Below are 26907 nucleotides of genomic sequence, written 5' to 3' on the forward strand. Positions count from 1 at the left end.
TATTTGAAGAAGCAGATTTGTCCCAGGCAACAAATTTGCTAGGGAAACATTTGCCGGCTGCGTCCATTGATGCATCCGTGTAGAATTATCTGCCATTATCATTAGAAGCTTGTACCATAAATCAATGAAAAAATAATCAATTAAGGGGTGTGTGTGTCATTCCATAAACCAATGAAAACCTCATCCATTGTGTATGTGTGTGGGGGGGTGTCATTTCACCTATCTTGATCATACACCTCCTGTGGACTTTGGGGTTAATCTAAACGTCATCTGGTTATGCTCAACATTTTTGATTCACAAGGTTTTATTAGTGCCATCCCAGGGGCTTGGTCACTAAATGAAATCAAATGTTTCTGTGGTTTTAGAATGATTCACTGGTCTCTTGAGTACTGAATCTGATTTTGCAGGCGGTGGCTGGTTGGTGTTAGATCTGTGCTTGTGACTATGTTTGTAAGGCTGAGTGTTCACATTCTGCAGACTAAAGTTGCAACGAGGTGGTAAATTTATTTGCAAGGTTTAAAACACAGAGAAGGAGTAGTATTGAAAAACTGAATCTTCTGCCTGTAGCCTAAAGTGGTTCGATCCAGTCTCATTTCAGGATTATATCTTTTTATTCTATGGCATGTGTCATTCAGGACAACTCCTTCCCAAAATACCTAGGGGGACCTACTTTTCCCTCTTCCTTCCAACTTCCCCTCAAAGCCCAACTTTTCTGTAAAGCATGTGGGATAATCACCTCTTAGTTCCCCATCTCCAATTAAAATGCAGCAGCGTTTGGTTGCCGTTCCTTTTTTTTACCCTTGCTTCGGCTATCTTGGGCACTGTTGAAATGTAGAATGCAAGCTCCTTGGGGGCAGAGACCTGTCCAATACACACACACACCCATTCATGTTTACTATGTGAAACCTGGTCCACAGGTGCATTGTAAAGCAATAGTAATTGTCCCATGCAGAAGGAGAATAAATTATGCAAAGCAAGTAAGTGCAAGCAAATGTTGCAGAATTTTCAGCACATGGGTTGCAGAATTCAGCTACCGGTAATGTTGGCACAGAGTTATGCTTTTATCGCCATCATCATCCTGGGTTTAAATGTCTGCCCGATGTTTAGTCTGTTGTGTTGCTGTCTAGGTCACCTTGACTTAGCTGAATGTGTGCGGCAACACTGTAATTAACCTGTTTCAAAAGCTAACTGTTCACTTGGGATGAGCAGCTGCTGTGCTTGCCCTGGGTGGTTTGGTAGCGATGCAGCAAAACATTATTAAAATTTGGAAACCTTACATATTAGCTGACTTCAGAAACAATGGAGTACTTTGTGCCTGTGGGGAACCCCCTGTTAGGAAGGGCCGGGGTGTAAACTGCAGTCACAACGGGGGTAGTCCCAGAGGTCCTTCTGACTCAGACACATCTGAGTCATCACTCTTCTTCTGCCTCCCCCTTCCCTCTCTTCTCCACCAATCCCAAGGGGCAATGATTATACTCCAGGCTTTCAACAATACTGAAATGACTTGCATGTTTCTTCTTTTGAATTGGTCATTCCAGCTCATCAAACTAAACCCTTTTTCCTTACCACTCTCTAGAAAACACCCATACTTATTTCATGTTATCCAGAGTGAGCTCTGAAACCTTTTGCCGGCTTAACTCAGAGAGGAACCCCCCAGTACCATAAATACCTCTGTGACACCTGTCAGGTGCTGCTTGCCTCCTAAGCTATCCTGCAGGGACTGGAGAAATTGCAGGTACTTGACGTCATCCCACAGAGCAACAATTAAAGGAACAGAAGTATCAGCTAATGAGTCCATCCTGTCAAAGCCATTCCCACCCCCCCAAAGCGGTGCAGTGCAACACAGTCTCCCTGTGGCTCTCTTGCCTCTCCCTGCTCCAGGGCAAACTCCTGCCTCACTGTTTTCTTTCTCCAAATTCTTAGAAACAGCAGAGGTGGTAGTAAATTTGTATCTGGCCTGCACCACTTCAGAACTGCAGGCGAATGTCTGCATGAATGCTCCCGCACACAAATAATTATTTGCCCATAGAAAATTAGCGTAAATAGGGAGGCAGCTAGGCTGAACCTTTCCTCCCAGATGCCTTAAAAAAAAAAGGGAATTTTGTCTCATATGGTCAGGCAATGTCCCATCTGCAGCCTGAAGCGATTCAGTGCAGAAACGAATTAATTGCTTCTGGCACAGCCTGGTTTGAAGCAAGTTTCTAATCTGGGAATAGAAATCTCTTTCTGAGAACTAGCTCCTCGTTGTTGCGGTTGAGAATTAAGCGTGCATAACTATGGATGCTTATAGATCCACCTCTGCCGGATTCCATCTCAGATACTGAAGTTCTGCGTCACCAGATAAAGATAAATTTACTAGTGCTGTGATGCAAGCACTGACCTCATCAGAGGCGAGGCAGGCCGCTCAGCAAGTCTTTTACTCTGACAGAGCAGGAGATGTTCTGGTTGTACTGGGGCTTCTGTGATGGGGACCCCCAAGCCAGAGGACATCAATGTGACATTCTCAGGCCGGAGGAACACTGGTGCCACAGGCTCTTCTGATGGATGTCTTTCTGGAGTTGACCCTTCATGCACTTCCGCTTCTGAGTTCTCAATCTGATGCCCTGAAAGAAGAAGAACAGTGCTTTCTCTACCCACTATGGTCCTAACAACCCCCTCTCCCAGCACCCATTAGGCCTAGAAGGCAATCTCCCAGAGCCACTGTTGGAGGCCTACCTTTCAGCTTGAACAGCCACCACAGAAAAGACAGTCTTCATTGGTGCAGTGGCAGAGGTGGAAAGGACTAGCCCCACATATCATGTGCTGCAGTCCTGGCAAATACCAGCATGTCCCTGTGGTAGCTATTCATAGTTCATTTTTTAAAAAAAACAACAACCGTGGCACATCAGGAGACATGATTAGCATCCCATCTCGTTTGGCCCTTAGTCTCTTGTATAAACATATAATTTCCAGAATTTGAGAATCAGCACAGCCTGACAGAAAATGCTAGACTTGGACCCAGAAGTTGCCAGCTGAAATCATTGTTTAGCCATAGACTTATCCTAAATCCAGCACTGTGCAGTTTAATTGTGCTGTTTAATACCAATTTGTCCATTTGCTTTAACTTGAAATGTAAATTATTTCCAACAGCAGTCTTACAGTTCACTGTTGAATGCCTGACGCCTGCTACCTTAAAGCATTGTTGCATTTTAGTTTTTTCCCCTCCGTTATTAAGCAACCTACATATGCAATCATGCATTACTTATACGTTGAATATTTTGTCTGGTTGGGCTTTACCTTGTGATCACTGCACACTGCACAATGGTAAAAACCAAAGCAAACAGAAAGCCAAGCAAACCAGGACTGGTTTTGCAGTTTTATTTTTTTGCCTTTGGACAGTCATTTGACATATGCAAAATGGGAAATAATTGACCAGGTGGCAGTATCGTTGAGAAGGAACAAAGGCTTTGAATGAGCCACACACTAAGAAGATGAATTGTTTTTTAAAAGGCAAATGGTTTTCTTGGGAGCATTAGTAGAATTGGGTAGGTAGAAGGTGATTTTCCATTCCGTTTAGCACTAAGCCAGCTCTTTGCATGAATGTACCTGGGTGCAATCCAGGGAAGTTTAAGCATGTTTTAAGTGCCAGTGAAATAGCTGTGTAAGTTGTGAAGACTGCACCTAATATGCTGACGAAGAAGAGAGGAAGGAAAGAACCTGGTGTAGGGTCTTAAGAGCAACAAGGAAAGGGCTGGAGGAACTAGGAAAATTTTAGCTCAAGGAAAAGACCAGAGTGTGTGGGAACATAATAGCAATTTGAATATTTGTAAAAGGGCTGCTCAAAGCAGGATGTTGATCGTGGGTTTTCTTTCTTTCTTTCTTTCTTTCTTTGACACTCCACTGAGAGTGGACCAAGATATGAATAACTGAAAAACTGGTGAGGAAATCTGTGACTTGGGTAGCAGATCCTCCAGGAAACACTTGTTAGTAGAAGCCTTTGAAAAAGCTTGGCAGAAGCAGCGAAACTCCAGCAAGCACATTTTTGTTGTTATTAATCTCTGCTGTTGTTATGGAAATGCTTAGGGTGGGTGGCCATTAAACGTATTTGCAATCATTTATTTATGAAAATTTTGCTACCACTCCAAGTAGTCAAAGGTTTATATTTTCACAGCTGAGCCAAAGCCTTGGCCAGTGTTGGTGAGTTGGTAGGGTGACCAACCTTATGTATGTTTGTCCATTGTATTTTGTGGGGCTTACTTTCAGGTAAATGAGCATAGGACTGCAACCTGAATCTTGATGTTCTGCAGCGTTTGAATCCTACCTTTGCCAGGAAGTCACTAGGCAAACTGCTATGCTCTCAGGCTTAGCCTTCCACTTGTAATGTAGGGAGATCTCGTTTTGCAAAGTTGTTGTAAGAATGACAGCAAGAGAACACATACAAAATACAGTGGTACCTCGGGTTAAGAACTTAATTCATTCCGGAGGTCTGTTCTTAACCTGAAACTGTTCTTAACCTGAAGCACCACTTTAGCTAATGGGGCCTCCTCCTGCTGCCACACCGCTGAAGCACGATTTCTGTTCTCATCCTGAAGCAAAGTTCTTAACCCGAGGTACTATTTCTGGGTTAGCAGAGTCTGTAACCTGAAGCGTCTGTAACCTGAAGCGTATGTAACCCGAGGTACCACTGTACTTTGGACATGTTATGGTGCTGTAGTGGTGAGGAAGAGCGTCACCCCCTTTTTTCATGCTTGACTTAATATTTCTTTCAGATGGGCAACAGATTTGGGAGATGGAAGCCACCGTGGACAAAGATAAGAGCCAACCTGTAAGTAGTGGGCACTCAGCACATTCTCCCACTTCTCCTTCAGGTACCAGGTTTCATTCTGTAGCAGCAGAAATGCCTCTGAACACACAAAGGCTGCAATCCAGTTGGAACTGGGTGCATTGTTGCAGACATTGGGATCAGTGGAATAATTTTGTTTACTCATTAGAGTACTTGCACAGGCTGCCTTTTAGCAAACAGTTCTCAAAGTGGTTAACAAAAGCATGTTTCGATAAAGCTTAGGCACTCTGTTTTGGATTGTAGCCTAAGCACACATGTTGTGGCCTTAGTGTGTTTCCTCATGGTTGGGTTCGCTATTAAGCATATTCACAAAACACTGGTCAGACTCGTATAGGCTGTGATCTTGCAAAACAGAGATGTGTGCAGTTTCCCCACTGCTGGCCACTTAAATCCAGCACCTCTCTACTGTGTTATCCAAACGTTCTTGCCCAGTTGCTAGTAATGGAACTTCACATTCTCCTGGGTTTCTGCAGTGGTAACTCTTCCCTACTTCTAGGTAGCTAGAATCTAAGCAAGAGCTAGAGGTCAGTGAGAATCTACCCAAAAGTAGGTGCAGTCTACATGAAAACAGAACTTCCCAAGGGTAGAACTTATTTGCCACCAGCATGTAAAGAAAAAAATGTCAGGCAAAATATACAAGGCAAGTTAATAGAAACAGGGGAAACTGGATAATTTGTCAGGGCAGGATGGTTGTCTTAAGGTTAGATTATGGCTATAGTAAGGAAGGAAGCGTGCTTCAGATTTTCTGCAAGATCGGCTACATCGTAACTGGAAAAGCAATACTCCTAGTACATCCCATGACAAATGTATTAACAAAGGGTACTGATATAAACAGAGTGCCTTCTAATATCATATTACTGTATCTTCCCCACTCCCATTTTAAAAATTACTTTCAGAATATGCTTTTCGTGGAGATACCAGAATATCGGAATAAGCACATTCGTTCTCCCATCAAGGTGAATTTCTATGTGATCAATGGAAAACGGAAAAAAAGCCAGCCACAACATTTTACCTATCACCCAGGTAATTATTTATGAAAAGGAATGGAATATGGCACAATATTTGGCAATTAAATATTATTTATCTTTTATCTATCTATCATCTATCTATCTATCCTGCTGAACCAGAATTATCAAGCATTCTGAGATGCTATCTTTTAGCCAGCATTACAATTAACACAGCTCAAACCATCTCTGAATCAATGAATTCTAAATGCAACATCCAAGGCTACAAATAAAGCTGTACAATAAATCCCTACAGCTTCTTTCTTCACACCTACATGGTTCTAGACTTACACATTTTAGCACAGAGAGCAGTTTTCATGGCCAGCACCAATTTATTTTAAAACATGCATATCACTTTATTTTATTATTTCAAAAGTTTGTATACCGCTTAATCATGGTTATCTTCAAGGAGTGTACAGAAGAAGAGATTCAGAATTAAATATATTTCGTTGAATGCTGCCCTATATCTCGCACAAGGGAACTTTTCCTTTTCTTTTCCCCCTGTACATGCCCCCACATCTGTCCCCGAACCTGCTCTGGAGGGTTGGGGGAACCTCAGAACAGATTTAGGGCGCATGTGGGGGGAGAAAAGAGGGAAAACATTCTGTTGCCCAAGGAGAATTCTTCAGAATTCCACTTTTTCTAGGCTGGGTATATAGATGGCCATGCTGCGGAAGTGAAATATAACAAATTCTCCAATTTTACAGCTAGGGAACTGTCACTAAGATGGTGGCTTGTCCAAGAGCACTCAGTGAATTTCTGGCTGGCCAGGTTCAATGCAGTCTCCATCAGGCTACACTGTGGGGCTCAGGTCTGTGCAGTATTTGGAATGACCTAGTGTGATTTAATGAAGTTCAGCAGATTAGTTCAGAAGTCTCTGAACTACACCATAAAGTAGTTCCCACGATTGTCAGGGGAACTTAACATGAATTAAGTCCATTTTGCGGTAGAACGTTGAGCAATTTCTAGTTCAGGTTCATTCTCCTACCGGTGTTTTTGACTCTTTGTCTCTTTGTGTCTTTAAGCTTCAAAATCGTAATTGTTGGGAGGAATAAATTAAGCAATTCACATTCTACAGTTTTGATGTTTTCTTAGCCTCCTTAAATATATTGTATACTTCTGCACAGCAACTTGTAACATTCTGAATACTGAATATTTTCTGCCAAGGATCCTTTGGTGAACTTGAATTGAACTGGAACTGTATAAAGAGACAATTGTGAACTGGAAACGTTGAATGCTGGGATAGCTCAGTCAGTAGAGCATGAGAATCTTAATTTGAGGGTTGTGGGTTTGAGCCCCACGTTGGGCAAAGGATTCCTGCATTCCAGGGGCTTGGACTAAAGGACCCTTGTTGATGCCCTCTAATGCTACAATTCTATTATTCTATGAACCTGCAAGTCCATGAAATAGATATACTTCCTTTTTAAAATGAACTTTCCAAGCTATGGGTCTGTGATGGCCCATTCACACATTCAAGCCATCGCTTGGTGTTGCAGCAGCAGACAAGTGCTAACATGAATATGTGAACCAGAGCTAAGACTGGGAGAAAATGTGCAGTGTGTTGGTTGTTAGTACTCATTCTTCTCTCTCCTCTTAACCGTTTCCTAGACGTTTGTTTAGAGCTATGTCCTTTGTGCCCTTTGTTCCAGTGCCTTCCATAAAAACAGAGCCCATTGATGACTATGATCCAGCTTTAATCTGCAACACAGTACACAGTGGTCTAGGAACAGTAACACAGCCTTATTATTCCCACCATACAATGGTCTCTGAGTCTCCTTCCTGTCTTGTGGCCACGATGGCTTCTTGCCAGCAGTTGCGTTCCAGCCTGTCTTCTCCTGAATCTCGATATCCTCAACAAACCCCAGGGGCTGTAATATACCAAAGAAGCAAGAGTCTCAGTCCTAGCCACCTGGGCTACCAGCAATCCAGCTTGATGGCCGCACAAGTTTCCATTCCAGATGTGCACAGGTCTGTGCTGGTGCACACAGGCTCTCCCAGCCAAAGTGCAGCAGTGCTCCACCATTCTCCAGCCAATCAGCAGTCTTCCCCCGTGATTCACTGCTCTCCCACCACCAATCAGCAGCTGAGGTGTGAAAGCCATCAAGAATTCCAGCACATCATGTGTAGTGAAAATTTCACATCTAGCGGAGTGAGATCCAGCCAACCTCAGGTCAGCCAAGCACAAAGGTTAAGCCCAATTTCGTACCCTACCGTGATTCAGCAGCAGAGAACAGCCAAAAATGGACCGCCAGTAAGCGATCAGAAGGAAGCAGTGCCAGCTGGAGTCACGGTTAAACAGGAACAGAATCTTGACCAAGCGTATTTGGATGATGGTAAGCACGCTAATTTAAACATACCCTGTTTATCCAGTCTGCACCTCTGTATGAAAGTGGTGTGATGACCATTTTTGTAGGGTTCAACTCTATGGTTTGGAAAGTGTGTGTGTGTGTGTGTTTCAATACAAAATCTTTCATTTACTGAATTTTAAAAGCTGGCAGTGTTCTTTAAGGTCTGGAAATTTGTTTAATTCTCTTTGGAAAACATTTGCATTAGCATCAGATGCTTTAAATTTATGAGGCATATTTTTTGCAGTTTCACAAACAAATCTTTGAGCTGGAATTCAGAAATGTACACTTAACACCTGAATTTGTGCAGATGCTGCTTCTCTAAAATTCTTTTGTAGTGTGCTGCACCCAAAATGTTTTATATCATTCTATGAAGTTTGCAGCAGGCCTGCAGGTTTTATGTTCTGGACATTTTATAGAGGTACCTGAGTATGTAGATTACCGAAAATGTTGCTTTCTTCTTGTGAATTCAGAGGTTTCTGCTTTTGCAACCAATAAGAAAAGCTGTAGCAAGTTTTGGTTTGACTGCATCCCATGTTGTTTGCTTCATCAATAGGTCAATTAATTGTTTTAAGTTGTAACACACTTTCCTGTTGTGTTGTACAAAGCTGGGATGGGGAAAATTGCTTAGAATTCCACCCCTGTTCATTTCCATTTCAGAACTCCTGGCTATTTTGCAAGACAACAGCCAGGCTCTTAATTTAAAATATACTAGTGTCTTTCATTATAATGGGAGCACCTCACTATGGCATCCACATTTAAATAGAGACGAGTCACCCTGTGTGATGGGTGGAAAACAAGACTTTGCCTTCTGCCACACAACAGTGTTCACAACGCAGGGTTTTACTTTCTCCAATATCAATGAATGACATTGAAAACCATTCGTTTATGCAAGAGGAAGCAGTGATGTGAGGAGCAACCTCATTGGACTAAACATGCCCTATATCTCTCAAACTGTTAAATTCCATAGAATTTAATGAGAGCCATTCAAGACCCAACTCACTGGTCCCAGTTTTAAAATGCACACCCTAGCAGGAATTTCCCAAATAACTTGGCAATTTTGTTGCTGTTGTTTTTGATTTTCCTTCCTATGTGAGCTTTTGCTGAGAGGCTGGTCAACCTGGGGCCCTCTGCATGTTGTAGAACTACAACTCCCATCAGCCCTAGCTAGCAGGTTCATTTATCAGTCTCGTTCTAGTGGATAGGAACTGGGTGAGGTAACTTGCTACTGTACCATGCATGGGGGCCTGTGACTATTTCACTGAAAAGAAGAGGGCCACTCATAGCTCAAAGCCATTCAGGAGGCTTGGCACTTCTGAACATTTTAGGGTTTATCCACACTTCGGTTTTCCTAGGCATGAGACAAGCAGAAGTGTGGACTAACCCTTACTTCGGTTGCTGTGAACAGAGTTGGATTTAGGGGAGGGTGACCAGTTCGCCTGCACTGGGGGCACCACAACAATGATAAACAATGGAGGTGGGGGACCACCAAATTTTGACAATGCACAGGGTGCTGCTGGAATTTTAAAGCTCAAAGTTTGCCACTGCTGTGGATACATCCTGAATTGCATATAGTTTGGGATACTGGCAGTCGTGTTAGTATGAAATGGTTTCCCTACCATAGGGAAAAGGAAAAGCACAACTAATGAAACACATACCAGAGATACCGACTAGGGAGTGAAGTACCAATAGCCGTCCTATCTAATCTTTCCAATGAAAAATTAGCACTGCAAGCCATAATCCTATTTATTTTTTCTGAGCCGCTGTCCACTCTTTCCCCCTCTCATCCCCACAATGAACTTTGGGTCTTCATCTTACTTTGTTCTGTGTCCAGTTTTCTAACAGCGAGGATTCCTTTCATATCTCATTCTCCTTGAGAGATTTTTCATTTGCTTGTTTTGTTTTTACCATACACCCCCCCCTCCTTGAAGCGCTGCCCTCGTTGTGCTGCTACAATTTTGAATTTATTTAAATCTGTATTCATTTATTAAAATAATGCATAGGCTGCTTTGCACCCAAGGATCCTGATTCAGCTTACAGAAGAACATTCCAGCACTTAGGGTGCTGTCCACCTAATCCTGTATTTGATTTAGTCCAGGCCATTAATTGCACAAAAGTAACTTAAGGATTCAGTATGTTGGTTGAGCTGCAACAGTGCATGACCCCTGTTCTTTCCTCCTGGGTTCTCCATTTTTCTGCAAGTTGTCCTTGCATTGCATATTGTTACTTCTCCTTTTTTATTCTTAGAAAGTGGAAATGAAGTTGCTCAAAGCTGGCTCTTGGAAGGCAATGAAAGCACCCATGAAGCTATAGGCTTCATTCATAGACACTAGACCAGCCTTTCTCAACCCTGGATCCCCAGATGTTGTTGCACTACAACTCCCATCATCCCTGATCACTGGTCCTGCTAGTTAGGGATGATGGGAGTTGTAGCCAACAACATCTGGGGACCCAAAGTTGAGAAGGGCTGCTCTAGGCTGACTTCTCCCATGACGTTTAATAGCAACTACTTTGGGGTAGGCAAGGCTGTGCTCCACTTGGGAGGTCAAGGCAAAAATCTTGGCTTGGCACCCCAAAGGCTTGTATGCTTCATTTCCCCCACCAAACCATCCTCTGTTGTGCATGGATTCCGTCTTTGGTTTGACTCACCAAGAATTGCCTCCAAACCATTTGCACACTTGCTTCATATCATGACTTGGATCCTTGGTTGGCATAGTTTGCCTGATTTGAACATGCTGCTTTGCCTAATGTGTACTTCACAGCAAACTATGATTTAAGGAACCAGGAAAATGAGGTGGGAATCCACATATGAGAGAAGGCCGTGGCACATTCATGGTTCAACTTAGGGGATGGAGGATGGGACACACCTCTCATCTGTCTCCAGACAAAGTCATCAGCTACACCACATCCTTGCCATGAATGAGGAAAACATGCCTAAAGTGATGTAGAAAGTCTCTTGCATTTTCTAATTTCCCATTGCCTGGAAAACATCCATTCATACTTTCACTGTGATATTTTAATGTAGCTACTCTTTTCTGCCTCAGACACACTGAGCTTTGATGAAAGGACAGGAAATGCAAAGTTTTTCTTCTGCTTTCCCTCGAGCTTTTAGGGTGAGCAAGTTTGTATGTTTTTGAGGCCTGTGGTTTGATTAGAGAAATGATAAGTTATAATTAGAACAACTTTTTGTAGCAGGCATGACCATTTTTCTTGCAATTCATCCTGGGGTGTAGAGGATTTTTTTGAATAATTTTGCATGTAGCTGAACTACAGGATTAGGTATCAGTTGTGTCTTATCTTTATTGATTCCATGGGGTCTTCTGAACATATGCATGTGTGTATAAAATGTGTGAAATGTTCTATACAGTGTCAGGCCATTGGTCTTTCTAGCCCAGTATTATCTGCTTAGTCCAGCTGCACAAATATAAGATGGAGGACACCGGACTTGCCAGGACACCGGACTTGCCAGACACGTGAAAAGGATCTAGGGGTCATAGTAGACCACAAGCTTAACACGAGTCAGTGGTGTGATGCAGCAGCAAAAAAAAGCTAATGCCGTGCTAGGCTACAGTAACAGAAGTATAGTGTTCAGATCAAGGGAAGTAATAGCACTGCTCTATTCTTTCTTGGCCAGACCAGACCTGGAATACTGTGTCCAGTTCTGGGTGCCACAATTTAAGGAGGATATTGACAAGCTGGAATGTGTGCAGAGGAGGGCAACCTAGATGATCAAGGGTCTGGAAACCAAGCCTTATGGGGGAAGGATGAGAGAGTTGTGTATGTTTAGCCTGGAAAAGAGGAGACTGAGAGGAGATACAATAGCCATCTTCAAGTATCTAAAGGGCTGTCACATGGAAGATGGAGCAAGCTTGTTTTCTCCTGCTCCGGTGGGTGGGACCCAAACCAATGGATTCAAGTTACAAGAAAGGAGATTCCAACTAAATATCGGGAAGAATTTTCTGTTAATAAGGGCTGTTTGACAGTGGAAACAATTCCCTCAGGAGGTGGTGGACTCTTCTTCATTGGAGATTTTTAAGGAGATGTTAGAAGGCCACCTTTCATGGATGCTTTAGCTGAGATTTCGGCATTGCAGGGCGTTGGACTAGATGACCCCCGGGACCCCTTCCAATTCCAATTCCAATTCTATTACTGTATTTTTCGCCCTATAGGACGCACCATCCCATAAGGCGCACCTAGTTTTTTGGGGGGGGAAATAAAGGGAAAAAAATTATTTCCCCCCCCAGGCGCGGGGCTGGGGCGGGGGAAGTTCAAGCTTCCCCCGACCCCAGCTCCCAAACAGGCAGCTCTCTGCAAGCCGTGGGAGCGCTCCCGCTGCTTGTGGAGAGGTCCACAAAGCCTGGACGCGCTGAGCTCAGCGCGCGCAGGCTTCAGCATGCAGGCAACTCTCCGCAAGCAGCGGGAGCCCAGCGCTGGGCTCCCGCTGCTTGCGAAGAGGTGTGCGAAGCCTGGAGAGCGTGAGGGGTCGGTGCGCACCGCCCCCTCTCGCTCTCCAGGCTTCAGCGAAAGCCTGCATTCGCCCCATAGGACGCACACACATTTCCCCTTCATTTTTGGAGGGGAAAAAGTGTGTCCTATAGGGCGAAAAATACGGTACTTTCCTTTGTATCAGATAGTCTGATATATTTCTAACTGATGGTGCTAGGGACTAAACTTGGGATCGTTTGGGTGCAAAACATGATCTGGCATGGAGTTGTGCCTCACCTCTTTCCTTCTGTTCATGCCAGATTTCCATAGGAGAAGCCATGGCTGTTTGCCTTGTAGCTTGCCTCTAAAATAGCAATGGCTCCAGTTTCTTCGTGCCTTTGCTGCAAACAAGGCACTTGTTTCTCTAATGATTTAGAAAGGTGTCTGCTCTAGGGTAACCTATATGAATTTGCAGTTTTTTGCTAGCCAGTGTGACTTCTCAATGCATGATGTGATAGCATGTGTCCTCCATCCTCGTTTCTGTTACAGGATTTTATAACTTCTCTTGCGATAGGGCCTGACTCTTATCTCCAAAGAACTGTTGTTCCACAGAAGTCATGGAGAGGCTTGAATAGCTGTTTGTAAAATGCACAAAGATCTTTGGCTATAAGGTGCCACATACTTGGCTCGCTGCCCAGGTATGTCCATTATAAGGGGAAAAGGAGGGGAGGACAAGCCCAATTCCTTTTCAGAACTCTTCCTCCAGTAGTATTCTCAAGTGGCTTGCCCGACCATCTGACAACATGCGAGCTACAAATAAAAAACGATCAATCCAAACTCAGCACCGGAGGAAGGAAGAAAATGAATTGAATGATTAAAAAAAAAAAAAAGTTGTTCTACTGGCACTTCTTTGTTCTTGAATTCAGGAATCCTTTAATTGGTACAGTACAATGCCCGCAGGCAAGTTTTGCTATAAAGCGTTTCCTGTTCAGAAGAACATACAAAATCTATTAAGAGAGCAAGATCACCACAGAACGGAACTTGAGAGCCTCGCTCAGAGTACATATTCACAATTTGTGTTTGCACCCATCACGCAAAGGGTCTCTCAGGCGACAGGAAAGCCAAGAGGGGAACAAAAAACCCTCATCTATTTGGGAAACGAATATTGTTAAATCAAAGGATTGGGTGATCCTTGGGGAAGATACCTTCACCTGCCTTGCAAGCTGAGCATTCTTCTTGTGAATTTTTTGAGTGCTTCGTGCATAAATAGTGAGAATTTTCCTGTCTTGGAGCTCTGGCAAATACCGAATTTCAGCATCCTCTGGAGACAAGGTAAAAGACCCCGACAGTTAAGTCCAGTCGTGAACGACTCTGGGGTTGCAGCGCTCATCTCGCTTTACTGGCCAAGGGAGCTGACGTTTGTCCGCAGACAGTTTTTCCAGGTCATGTGGCCAGCATGACTAAGCCGCTTCTGGCAAAACCAGAGCAGCACACAGAAATGCCGTTTACCTTCCCACTGGAGCAGTACCTATTTATCTACTTGCACTTTAACGTGCTTTCGAACTGCTAGGTTGGCAGGAGCTGGGACTGAACAACGGGAGCTCACCCCGTTGTGGGGATTTGAACTGCCGACCTTCCGATCGGCAAGCCCAAGGCTCAGTGGTTTACACCACAGCACCACCCACGTAGTTCCAAATAAATAAGGGCAATAGCACACCAGTTACCTTGACCAATGGTAGTTCCTGGCAGCAGGCAAATTGATCACCTTGAGCAGTATTGGATGACATCTCTCATCTAAACCATCCCTATGCATGGAGGGTTCAGCCAAGGACACTGGAAGAGCCAAAGTCCAGCACCCTGTTCTCAGTGTGGCAAACCAGATGCCCGGGGGAAGCCTGCGAGCAAGACCTGAGCACAACAGTGGTCTCCCTACTTTGTGATTCCCAGCAACTGGCATTCATAGTGCCTTCCTCCAGTCTCCCCCCTTCTGAGGGATTAACCATTCAATAGTGGCCGTTGTGCATCGGGTTTTATGTGCATATGCTGTAATCAGGCACTGTAATCAGGGCTGGCACATAGTGGTGTTTGGCAAGGATGCTCTCGTTCCCTTCCATTTGATGGACTGGTTTAGATTAGAAGTATCTTCCCGTCTCGGTTCTTGCGTTTCCTCACAGGCAAAAGCTATAGCTGTGCATGTTAGTGCAAAACATTTCCATGTGGATCAGGCATGTTAAATGCAGCATTTGACCATGGAACTGAGCTTGGCAAAACATTCCCCATGGGCAAGGACCTGCCTTGGGCAGAAGAAAGAAGCTGCCAGGTTTCCCTAACCCTTCCTCCTTGCCCTGCAAGTTTATAATACGCACCCTTTCAATATTGGACTGTTTTTCTTTTCTATAGTGAGATTCTAGGGCAGGCATGGCCAGACTTGGCCCTCCAATTCCCATCATCCCTGACCACTGGTCCTTTTAGCTGGGGATGATGGGAGTTTTAGTCCCAAAACATCTGGAGGGCCAAGTTTGGCCATGCCTGTTCTAGGAAGTGCACCAGTTCACAGCTGCATCAGTTTGCCCCCTATTCAGATCTCATCATCTCCCCAGTTTTATTTCTGCAAATGCCACAGGTGAGATGTGTGCAAAATTCACAGGGCAACTAGATGCAAAGGGGAACAGGAGAACAGAGAGAAATCCAAGTAGGTGCACTCTGCAGGTATGAGGAGCTGCTCCTGGTTGAATTCTTCCTTCTATATACATCTAATTGTTCCTTTACATCTGGCTACCCTTTAGATACATTTACTATTCCAGAATATCCTGCAGGCTGTGCATCAAACGTTGTAACCCCTCACTCATCTTTTATACAGCACTCTTTAAAATTTGCAAAACAGTCGGAGTGTCTGTCCTCACGATAATTTCGTGAGATAGCTTCCTGTCACTCCCATTCCACAGACGAGAGTACTGAGGCCAAGAGACGTTCCCCAAGGCCTTGCAGTGATTTCATCCCAGAGCCAAGTCCAGCTCTCTCTTCATTGGACCACATTGGCTCTAAAGCCGCCAACAGTTACCAGCACTGAGAAATCAGTTTCTAGATGACACACAACCACTTTCAGTGATGATTTTGAAATACGGTAAGAGTTGCCCAAGAGGAATGTGGCTGGGAACTCAACCACAATAAAACTCATTCCCAGACAAGCTGTGGACATGATTGCACCACAATGTAAATCACGAGCTACTCCCTTGCTCCTGTAAAGGAGGCTATAGAAATACCAAAGTCATTGACCAAAACAAGATGTAATGTCACAGTAATTTAGGGTTGCCACACGTCCAGACATATCCAGAATACTGCAGTCAGCAGCCGTGTCTGGGCAGAAATTGGCAAAAATGTCCAGGAAAATCCAGACGTATGGCAGCCCATGTCGGCAGTGCAATTTTTGCATTAAAAAGTAGCTCAAAACCGGCAAAAAAAATTTGCATTTTTTTACCTACAGTAATTAATTTTTTAAAAACTGTTAAATTGGACGTTAACTCTGCATGGAGCATCAAGTCAGATTCTTCTTATTTTCCCCATTATACCGTCTACAGAACTGAAGCATAAATATTTCTAATTGCGCTCAAGAGCAGTTGGTCTCTAACCAGGCTGCGCTATGATTTATCCTTGACTCAGGAACTTTTTCAACTGCTGTGGTTTAGCTCCTTCAGCTCCATTTTCCTTTATCCCCATTCTCTCTGTCCATTTATTGACTGGAGGTCTCTCGACTGTTGTTCTCCTGCTGCCCATCTCTGCTTCCAGCTCCTAACTGAATCCTTCCACACTCTCCCTGATTCCTAATCTAGCATTCATTTTCATGCTACTCTTCCTCCAAGGATCTCAAAATTCCTTGTCCCCATTTTATCTTCATAACAGCCCTGCAGAGGCATGTTAGGGTGAGAGAAATTCACTAGCCCTGCATCACTCAGTGAGCTTTGTGAATGAATGGGGATATGAGCCTGGGTTGTACTGGCTCATGACTGAGACTTTACCCAAGGGTTGCCGGTGTTATTTTTCTCAAAGGACTCTCTTAAACATCTCCAGATGTTCAGCAATTGAAGGTTTTCCTGACACGGAGCTGGGGGGGAAGTACATCTGCTAAATTTCTGTGCCTAACAGATAGAAAAGACTCAGGAGTTCGATAGGAAATGGCCCAGAACAGTGCCAAATATCTCCCTCATTTCACTGGGCCTTCATGCAGCTGGCCAATGTGAGCAGCCATCTTTCCACCTCTAAGAATGCCCAGGGAATGATGATGTCACCTTGTTCCTATTCAGCCATTCTGCAGCAAATTGGAGCAGTGTCTGTGACTGGTGTTCTGCTGCTATTTCATGTGGTGGCATATTCCTCCCCCCCCCTTACTTTCTCCCAGTTTAGGAGAACAGCCAGAGCTTAGTGGTAGAGCATCTGCTGTATGTGAAGAAGGTCCCAGGTTAAATCTCTGGCATCTCTAGGCAGGGCTGGGAATGGCGCCTGTCTAAAATTATGGAGTACCACTGCAAGTCCATATCCTTCAACATGTCCCAGAGGAAAACCAGGATGCGGGTCTTTCAGGGCCTTGCTCCCTCATAAGTCATTTGACCCATGTGAGAGCATGCCCCCCAAATGTGCATCTTTCAGGGCCACAATCTCGTGGGAACCAGGTGACTCCTACAAGAACATGGCACCCCAAAATATGTGTCTTTTGGGCCGCGATCTTGCAAGCATGGCACCCAAAAATGGGATGTCCCGATTAAATAGGGAGAGTTGAGGTGTATACTAGTCCCATCCACTGAGCTGAATGGGACCAGTGATCTCACTCAGTATAAGGCAGCCTCCTATGTTATTTAAGAAAGGGGAGACAGAACAAAAAAACCCTACCACTTCCATAGAACAACAAATAATAAATTTCTGACTCCTCCTTTAATTATTATTATTACTACTATCTCTCACCCCATCCCTGACACTAGCTCTCACCTTACCCAACTTGTTTTCAAAGTAATCGTGATACGTTGCATGGACTTGAGTTCTTAAATAAGGAATTGCTAACCTAGACCACATCACAATTTCTCACTGTTCGCTGCGATCAAACATTCTCCTGAACCCAAGGGGTTAAATGTGGGGACAGGGGTGCGCCCACATGCCCCTCTTCCAACATCCTTGTATATGTTGCACATGGCCATCAGCCACTGACCTTCCCTGTGTTGCATGGAAAAGTCTGCATGGGGTTTCTGCTCATGTTCACTTGAATTTTAGTAGATTCCTCTGTGTGATCAGAGACCCTGTTTTATTGGGATCCCCAGTTGCACAGGGAGTTCTGCTCATGTCAAATGAACGAAACCAGAAGCTCCCTGCAGGCTTTGCTTTGGGTACCAGGGGTGAGGAGCATGAAGCGCATGAGACTTGCCCCTGCCTTTAGTCCTTGCATGTTCAGGCGAACTCCTGAATATCACTATTAATTTTAACGCAGATGTTGGTCAGGAAGAGAGTCTGCCTTTTCAAAATAAATATTAGGAGAAGAAATAAAATTGAAAGCTTTTTTTCCCTCTAGATTCCACCATCATAAAAATTATGCTCACATTTCCACTGAATCTCATATTCATATTCAGCAGCCGCTTAGAACCTCAATACAAAAATTTAGCTCCTGGACAAAACAGACCATGAAATCATTTATAAATAAATGTCAGTTTGATTTATTTGTTGCAGCCACAAGACTTAAGAACCACTCGTTAGCACTTGGAACAAAATCTGAATAGTACGAAACATCCACACACTGTAAAACAACAGGTACTCTCACACTTGTTCAGTATTAGATTCAGGTAGGTAGCCGTGTTGATTAGATTCTGGTAGGTAGCCATAGGTATTTTGACTTGTTCAGTAGTAAGCAAGTATAAATGTTTTGATTGAATAAAACCATCCAGCATCAATACAGAGCAGCTGTCCATATCGGAAATCTCCCGGTAATCTCACATTGATCCATATAGAGTAAAGAGCATAGGAATTTGCAAAATTCAATTGCACTGTTGCAAATTTCAGTTGAAATTCACAGATATGTGCTGTGCAAATGGCTACTCAGAAGTAATACTCATTGACTTCAGTGGAACTTTCTCCCAGATGTGTGCAGTGCTTTTTTTCTTCTTAAAAAAAATGTTTAGGGGTACTCTCATTTTCCTACTCACATTGAAATACTTCCCCTCAGTGAGGCCAAACTTAGATTCACAAAATGTTTAGGAGTATGCGTACCCCTATGTCCCCCCCCCCCCAGGAAAAAAAGCACTGGATGTGTGTATAGGATTTTGAAGCATAGCACTTAGAATCATAGAATTGTAGAGTTGGGAGGGACACCGAGGGCCATCTAGTCCAACCCCCTGCAATGCAGGAATCTTTTGCCCAACATGGGGCTCAAACCCACAACCCTGAGATCAAGAGTCTCGTGTTATTCCAACTGTCTGTTATTGCAATATGGAAAGCATTAGCTGGAATCTAAGAAGGGTGAAAGCATGTCTAAGAATTGGTCTATGTCAACTAAATAGTTTTAAAACCTGTTTTGTTATTTAAGCGTAACGTACTATGGTGCTGCCTTAGCCTTGGCCAAAATAGCTAAGCCACATCGAATAAACACATTGTGTACAATGTTTTTGGCTGCAAGTGGTCTGATACCCATAAAGCAATTGACCAAAAAGCCAGATGTCTGAATCACTGAGACAAATTTTTGGTACCAGTTGAAAGTTAGGTTGACTAAATGTAATAGGGCCTTCCTCTAAGAAGCACATTTTTGGCAGTTTTATCATCCGGCATGGATGGTAATCTAATCCAGTAGTTGAAAGGGTACAAATGCAGCTTAATTTCAACTGGTAAATGTCCAATTCCTGTGCTTAAACAAACAGAGTGAACACCTGGCTGGGGGTTCCTTATGTACAGATTAGAGTTTTGCTCTGTAAGAGTTTGAGACAAGGCAGCAGTGGGTGCTCCATATCTCTGCACGATGACGTAACTGTGGCCAATAAAATGTGACACACAAGTGGTATGGAAATGGTTTCCATGCCCCTTCACATGACCTGTTTATTGAGCGTTCATCCTGCACAAAACTTACGTGGAAATTAGATTATATTGAGCATTTTCTCTTATTTGTTTGTGGGGCGGTTATCCGACAATGGACATCCATCCTGCATTTATCCTGATTTACTTTCATGCTGTTTATAGATCTCCCCATTAGTCATTTGTTCATCCCACCATTTACTATGCATTTCCCTGTCACTTTCGAAACCACGAAAATATGCTTCTTTTTTAAAAGTGCATTTACTGTGCTTGGGCAACAGAGCCTTTTAATCTACTTTAGCTATGCAAATTTAAAGCTGAGTCCCTCTCAAAAGAGTGACAGCCTGGATGCACCCTTTCTTACACGTATTACAGACGACCCTCTTTTATTGCTGTGCAGCAGAGGCAAGAGTTTGGTGATGGATTCTATTCTTGATTTTCTGAATATAAAGATTTTAAAGTCTGAACTTTACCACCTCTGCATGTTTTGCCAAAACATCCGGTGCTTCCCCCACCCTGCCTTGGCAAGCAATGAGAAAGAAATTACCTGGTGTTGAATCACGCCAATTTTCCACCCGTTTTGCCAATCCCTTTTCTAAAGAATAGTTGTGTGTTAGGGGGAACCTCCTATCTACCCACAGCTGTATTTGGCATGAAAGCATGACTAAGTTTATTCACCAAATCTAGGACAGCTCTCTTAAGTTGGATGCTGCAGATTTCTGGAGAAATGTTTAAACCAGACAGGAACTAGGCTAGAAAGAAATACAGCAGCGAGGAAACTAGTGTTTGGATGGGCTAAAGACCAGATTGATCTACCATCTGCAATTAGACGAGAAACAAACAAACAAATAAACCCAAGAGTATGTCTAGAACCAACCCAGGGACTGAGTCATCTGCAAGAACAATGATGAACACAAAATTACAGCATGTACTTTTGCAACATTCGCACATAGGAAACATCTGGTTGGTTTAAATCTCGCTCCTTCCTTTTCTGGCCTTCTTAAGTTCAGAAGGTGGAGGGTATGGAGAACCCATTTGTGCAGGTTGGAGAAAAATCCTTAGAGCTTGAGATCCATTGGGGAGAGTGAAGCAAGTTGTCTCAGGAAGTTGATTTTGTGTGGCATGAAAGGAGAGCAACTTGTTCGCTATTTAAGATGTCCTCTTGCCTCCAAAAACCTGGACCCTGAAGCATCAGTGCCTGCTGATGGAGGCAACCGTAAAAGAATACAGCAGGAGACTGGGTTTTTGCTCTGTGAGTTTTGTCTGAAGTCTTTGTTTCGGTCGGAGTTAGCAATGGGCCGGTTGGAGGAAAGGGAGGCTGTTCTACCTTTTCAGCTATACAGAGAGTTGCATTCCATTTCACAGAAAAGGTGCCTCAAGAATGTTAACACTGCCATAAACGGTCATAACCAAAGTTCTCCATTATACGGTGCATGATTAACTTGTGGAATTCATTGCTGCAAGATGTGGCGGTGGCCACAGGCTTAGAGGGCTTTACAGGGGCACTAGACAAATTCATGGACAATGAGAGATCTGACAAAGGCTATTCAGTAACAGGTTTGAAAGGGATAGCTGGGGGGGGGGGGGCCTCTGAGTATGGGGAAAAAATAATTTCTCCCCCTCAATAAAAATATGCATGTCTGTGCATGCTATACACTAGTGCATCAGGGAGTAAACTGGGAGTAAACATTTAGGGATTTTATAGGGGGACGGGATATCAGAATGGCAGAGAAAGTTCTATTTCATACCCCACTAAAATGATAGCATTCTGAAGCAAATAAATCTACAATCCCAATAAAAATTGTAGGTGCAAGACAACCTGTTTATAGATAATTAATCCAGATTTGTTTGCAGAAATTTTGCAGGGACGTTATACAAGCTTGGTTGTTTATTGAGTGTTTGTTCTGATTTGTTCACTGGGAGGTTACATGAGGTGCATCAATCGTTATCCCTCACTTTCCAATGCATTTTCCTGTCACTTTACTTAATGCAAAAAGTTTGCTTTTTTGGGGTAGCAGATGTGTTGCGCCAGAGCGCCATATCAGCTTTAATTGCGTGACCTGAGTTTGCCAGTATGTGATTGAATCCCATTTGAAAATATGCAGTCTTGGAAGTGCCCTTAGTAATCTTCAAGCCAACAATATTTTAACCTGGTCTCAGTTGTGTTGCATGTTCTGAACTAAGCAGCATCTTCTATATTTCATGGCATTCTGGAGTGTGGGGAAACCCTTTGAAATAAGGCAAAGAGACATTCCTTAACATAACAGACACATATCGTCTGTACATTAACCAGGAAGGCAGCCAAACCTTGCATGCAGAAATGCAAGGTAATTTGAACTAGACTAAGAAATGCAATCAAATACGCAGAGTTTGAATTGGTTTTCTTGATTTTCTATACAGGGCTGGTTGAGCATTCCCTAAGTGTGAGATGGCTGAAGTTGGTTTTGGTGTATGTGTATTTTTTGTTTAATAAAAAATTACTTCATCATCTATGAATGAATCAAGTCAAATATAGGACTGAGGAGAGAGAGAGAGATGTATGAATGACTCCTCTGACATTTGCAATGTCTCATTTGGGGCTGGTTTATTTGGATGGTTTTAAACCTCGATGGAAAGAGTGAGGATGACTTAAGGCTAGCAGTGACACACAGTTGTGTGTATCTTTCCTCCAACTTTTTTTTTTTAAAAAAAAATTCACCAGAAGCATCCCCAGGAGGCTAAAGGTTTAAGCAGATGAACAGGAGTGGAGAGCTGCTGATTAACCCTTTCCCTTCCAGTCATTCTACCCTCAAAAACCATCTTCCAGCTACTTTTTCCAAACTGAGGGAAAAGATATGGGAGCCTGTATATTTTCCTCCATGTGTAGAGATGGTTGGTTATGAGCATGAAAAACATGGGGAAAGGGTGAAACTGCCTGCCACAGCCAATCCTCTGCTTAATCTCCCACAGCTACTTTTGATTAAGGGAATCATCCGCAGCAAGCTCACACAGCAGCATGTTATATCTCGTGTGAGTAAATGAAAAAGTGCTACTTTTGGCCTCAAGCGGATGAGGGCAATCCAGGTGCAATATTAACCTCATCAGACTAAAAATATGGTCTGTATATGTAATATATTGTTGGCTTTTTGCACAAGATCGCTACCCAACGTCATAAGCCAGTGCAGATTGAATGTACTAATTTCCGTGGCTGTAGGAATCTGAATGCATGCAAGTGAAGACATATCTGACTTGCCAGCTCAGTGGCATGCAGGAGCTCCCAGGTTCAGTTCCTGGCCCTTCCAGTTAAAAGCACCTGGTAAGAGGTGCTGGGAAAGACATTTACCTGAGACCCTGGAGAGCAGGTACCAGCAGCTGGGAGTACTGGTTGAGAGGGACAACTCGTTTGACCAGGTACAATGGTATGTTCCTATATAGGTAGTTGTTGAATGAAAGGGGGGGAATGAACCTGCTTCCCCTCAGGATTTAAGGCCGTGGTCCTCTGCTCACTTATGTGTGCAAGCACACAGAGCTTTTTAGCTTCCATGGGATTTGCATATGTATTGGCTGGGTTCGAAGGTTTGGGGTGAACCCCTCTATGGTGTGGACACCTATGCCTTCAATGAAGTGTGTAAAAAAAGATTAAGGCAGTGGAGTGATTCATGATGTTTGGCATGGGAGGCAGAGAAGGCATCATGAGGAGCCCTTGCAAAGGCATCTTTTCTGAAGCAGCATTTGTGCAAGCGTGGACATAGACATGAAGCCTAGAAACAAGGACGGGTCAGGCGGTGGTCTAAGAAGCAGGCCCGGGGAAAGGATAAATCTCTAGAACAGCCCTTTGTGTAATTTTATGTGGGTTAGAAGTGGAAGAGGAGAGAGAGAGAGAGAGAGAGAGAGAGAGAGAGAGAGAGAGAGAGAGAGAGAGAGAGTCAGGATGCTTTTAGCATCCTGTTGCCCAGGAAAGTATAAAGACAAGGGAAGGCTTCTTACCGTCCTTTTCTATTCAATATTTACAGGCTATAGAACCCAACCTCTTGGATAATGGCATTGTCCCGAGTGAATCTCCACCCTCCCCATCTCTCCCACTTCCTCATTCTTCACTTCTACGGGAGCTGCTACGTGCCCTCTGTCTTTGAGCCCTTTGCTCTCCTACTTTCAAGACTCGCCTGGGTTTTTTTGGGGGGTGGTGGTGGTGGTCTAGAATGCTTTCTAAAGACACCATGTCCATCAGCTGTCACCCCCTTGGTGCCTCCTCCTCCTCTCCTCTCCCATTATTTTCCAACTTTCCCCTTCATCTACATTTGAGCTGTGACCTCTCGCAAAACACTGTTGTAAATCCATACTGTCTTCCTCTTCCTTCTCCCTGGAAGGTTCAAGAGGGGCAGGTGGTCTCCACCATTCCTCCTCTGCCCAGCCTCTGACAGATAGAGATTGAGACTGCTTTTGGCACCAGTCTCTGCCTACCACCAGCTCTGACTGCCCAATAGCAGCATAACACCCTCCTTCACATATTACCTCTGAGGGAGAAGGTCCCAGGTTGAACTTCTGGCATTTCCAGGTAGGACTGGAAGAGTCCTGCCTGAAACCATGGAAAACTGATGACAGTCAGTGTAGACAGTACTTAGCTAGATGGACTGAGGTATCTGACTTGATAGACTATAGCTCAGTAGGAAAAAAAGATTTCCCACCCTTGGTCTTTAGCTGTTGCAGCTAACAGACACTGGACTAGGCTGTTCTTATTTATGGTAGCTTGCACAGTGCCCTAGGCCCAGAGATGTTTGAAAGGAAGGCGTACAACTGTAAGGCTACTCCGTGGGCCTTGCATGGTCTCTAATCCCCTCTTCTGTCACTAGTCTTTTGGCACTTGGGAAACCAGTGAAAAGTGTTGATTGATGATTATGGATAAGAGGCCATATTGAACAGGGCAACCAGAACGATCAAGCGCTTTGAACACCTTCTGTGTTAGGAAAGTGTACCTTATCTTGTGGTTTTTTTAGTTTGCAGAACAATGCTAAAAGGAAGAGATAATTAACGATGGGGAAGAAAGTCATTCGGTTCGTATTTTAATGTAAACCCACCAATTTTGTGCCAACGATAATGCAAACCGAGACACCATCCTTCAAGATTTCCACTTTTCCAAGTGTTGTGATGCAGTTCTGTGACCCAAAAATTAATAGAAAAATTCACAATTCATATTAGTGAAAATAGCATGTATAAATGCATTGTGTAGGAGAAAACCGCTGGAAAAACCACTTTATTGCACAAAATTTTATGCAGATACATATGTGCTAAGAGAAATTTGCACAATCATGCATGCAAAATTCCATGCAGGCTTTTTTTAAAAAAAAAGAATTGCAAACTAACATGGGCAAAGTGTGAACACCAGGTTGGGAAAATAAGTAACCGAGATAAATTGAAATTGACAGATTCCTCCTTCCATAGAAATAATAGACGTCTATTAAACATTGCATGTGTTTTGAATTCTGTAATACTTATAAAACCTTAATTAAAAATAACTTTGGATAAAGAGAACTTTATTTTCCCTGTCCCATAATCCTAGGACTTGGGGCCACTTAATTTAAACCAACTGAGAGACAAAAGAAAGTATTTTTATTCACATGATGCGAAATTAATATGTGCATTTCCTCCCCACTAGATGTGGCAATAGCCATTGGCTTTAGCTGGCTTTAAAAGGAGGTTAAATTAATTAATGGAGGATAAGTCTGTCAGAGGGTATGAGTCATAGTGGCCAAATGCAGCATCCACGTTTAGAAACAGTATGCCACTGAATACAGTGGGAGAGGATTTTTGCCTTCTAAAGTGGCTGGCCAGTATGGGAATGAGTACTTTGAATTTTACTAGGTTATAGCTTCATCTACCAGGGCTCTTCTTGTGCTCAGTGCTATCACTGGGGGCAGACCCAGCAATAGTGGTCCTTCTAGTCCATGGGTAGGCAAACTAAGGCTGGATCCGGCCCAATCGCCTTCTAAATCCGGCCTGCAGATGGTCTGGGAATCAGCGTGTTTTTACATGAGTAGAATGTGTGATTTTCTTTAAAATGCATCTCTGGGTTATTTGTGGGGCATAGGAAGTCGTTCATTTTTCCCCCTTCAAAATATAGTTCGTCCACCCCCCAAGGTCTGAGGGACAGTAGACCGGCCCCCTGCTGAAAAAGTTTGCTGACCCCTGCATCTAGTCCACCAGGAAAGTATTATTGCTATTGGAAAGGCTTCTCCAGAGCTTGACCTTCTAAGTAAAAATGTTCTCTGTGTTCCACAAGTCATTAAAACCACCCTCTTTCCTCCTTGTTTGTATGTAGAGACGGTTTCTCCCCCCACCCAACCTGGCAGTGCAAATAACTCAAGCCTTTAATCACAGCTAGACCATAATATTTACTAGCATTTCAGCAATATTGTGGCGAACAGATCAAGACATTCATTTCCTCTTTTGCATGCAGTGAGCGATACATGCAGTGCACGTCTGGTTTATGGCAGGAAACTCATGTTGCTACACACAGATGCTCGGCTGCGCACAGAACCCAGCTAGGTTTAATTGGGATGATTTGAAGCAAATGAAGGAGAGAGAGAGAAGGTTTAGGAGGAAACGCAGCCTCTCCCTTTGGCCCCCATGTTGGACCTGTTTTGTGTTGCTTTGCTCAGGCTGTCGTTCAGGGAAAGAGCCTGACGTCAGCAGCCATTGTGTGCTGAAATTGGGTATAGGCAAATCTGTCAGTATCAATTTCTCTCCGTTTTTCATTTTGCCAATCTTAACTTCAGTTTCCACACCAGTTGGCATTTTTTTTTTAAAGTCCTCATCTGCCTCTTAGTGTGAATTTCTTCTAACATACACTTTTGTAAGCAATTTTTGCCTAATATACACAATTTTTGTAGAGCATTTCCTCCCTATATAATTCATGTATGTACCTTTCACAGATCATTACATTTCCTCTCCTCCTGGTCTTCCACTGACAATGCCTCGTTTATCTACCCCGAATCCTCCTTTTCCTTTTGCTCACTGGGTCACAATTCTCCTCCCTGTAAAACACTGGAAATGCATGAACCATCCTTTGAACTGAAAGGATGCTGTTGCTCCTATCCTTTCCTCTCTCACTGTACCCTATTCGTATGTCAGATTTTGAATTGTAAGCTTCTTGGGGCAGGGACCTTGTTTGTTACTCCCCAAGATGCCCTTCATATTGCTGTGTTAGCCATCACTTCCACAGTCCAGGAAGTTAAAATTTCTTGCCTCGAGAATGCGAAGCGCACTGTAGCGTCTTGCTAGATCTGTTATGATG

At 43.5% G+C, this 26907-nt stretch overlaps 1 protein-coding gene across 6 annotated transcripts in view; it reads left to right on the top strand.

Annotated features, from left to right (window-relative positions):
* NFATC2 (nuclear factor of activated T cells 2) overlaps nucleotides 1-26907 on the top strand; it is a gene marked incomplete at its 3' end in the record, with an annotated part of 133689 nt that overhangs the window by 78783 nt on the left and 27999 nt on the right. For 5 of the 6 annotated variants that reach the window (XM_081011092.1, XM_081011093.1, XM_081011094.1 and 2 more), the window contains exons 7-9: nucleotides 4749-4804; nucleotides 5719-5845; nucleotides 7476-8159. In XM_081011092.1, coding sequence (XP_080867218.1) covers nucleotides 4749-4804; nucleotides 5719-5845; nucleotides 7476-8159 — 867 coding nt within the window. Of the gene's footprint in view, nucleotides 1-4748; nucleotides 4805-5718; nucleotides 5846-7475; nucleotides 8225-26907 lie in introns of those variants that run through there. The other variant, XM_081011089.1, reaches the window with a different exon arrangement.

This window comes from Podarcis pityusensis, assembly GCF_964106645.2.
Source record: "Podarcis pityusensis genome assembly, chromosome: 6".
In the NCBI taxonomy this organism is placed as follows: Eukaryota; Metazoa; Chordata; class Lepidosauria; order Squamata; family Lacertidae; genus Podarcis; species Podarcis pityusensis.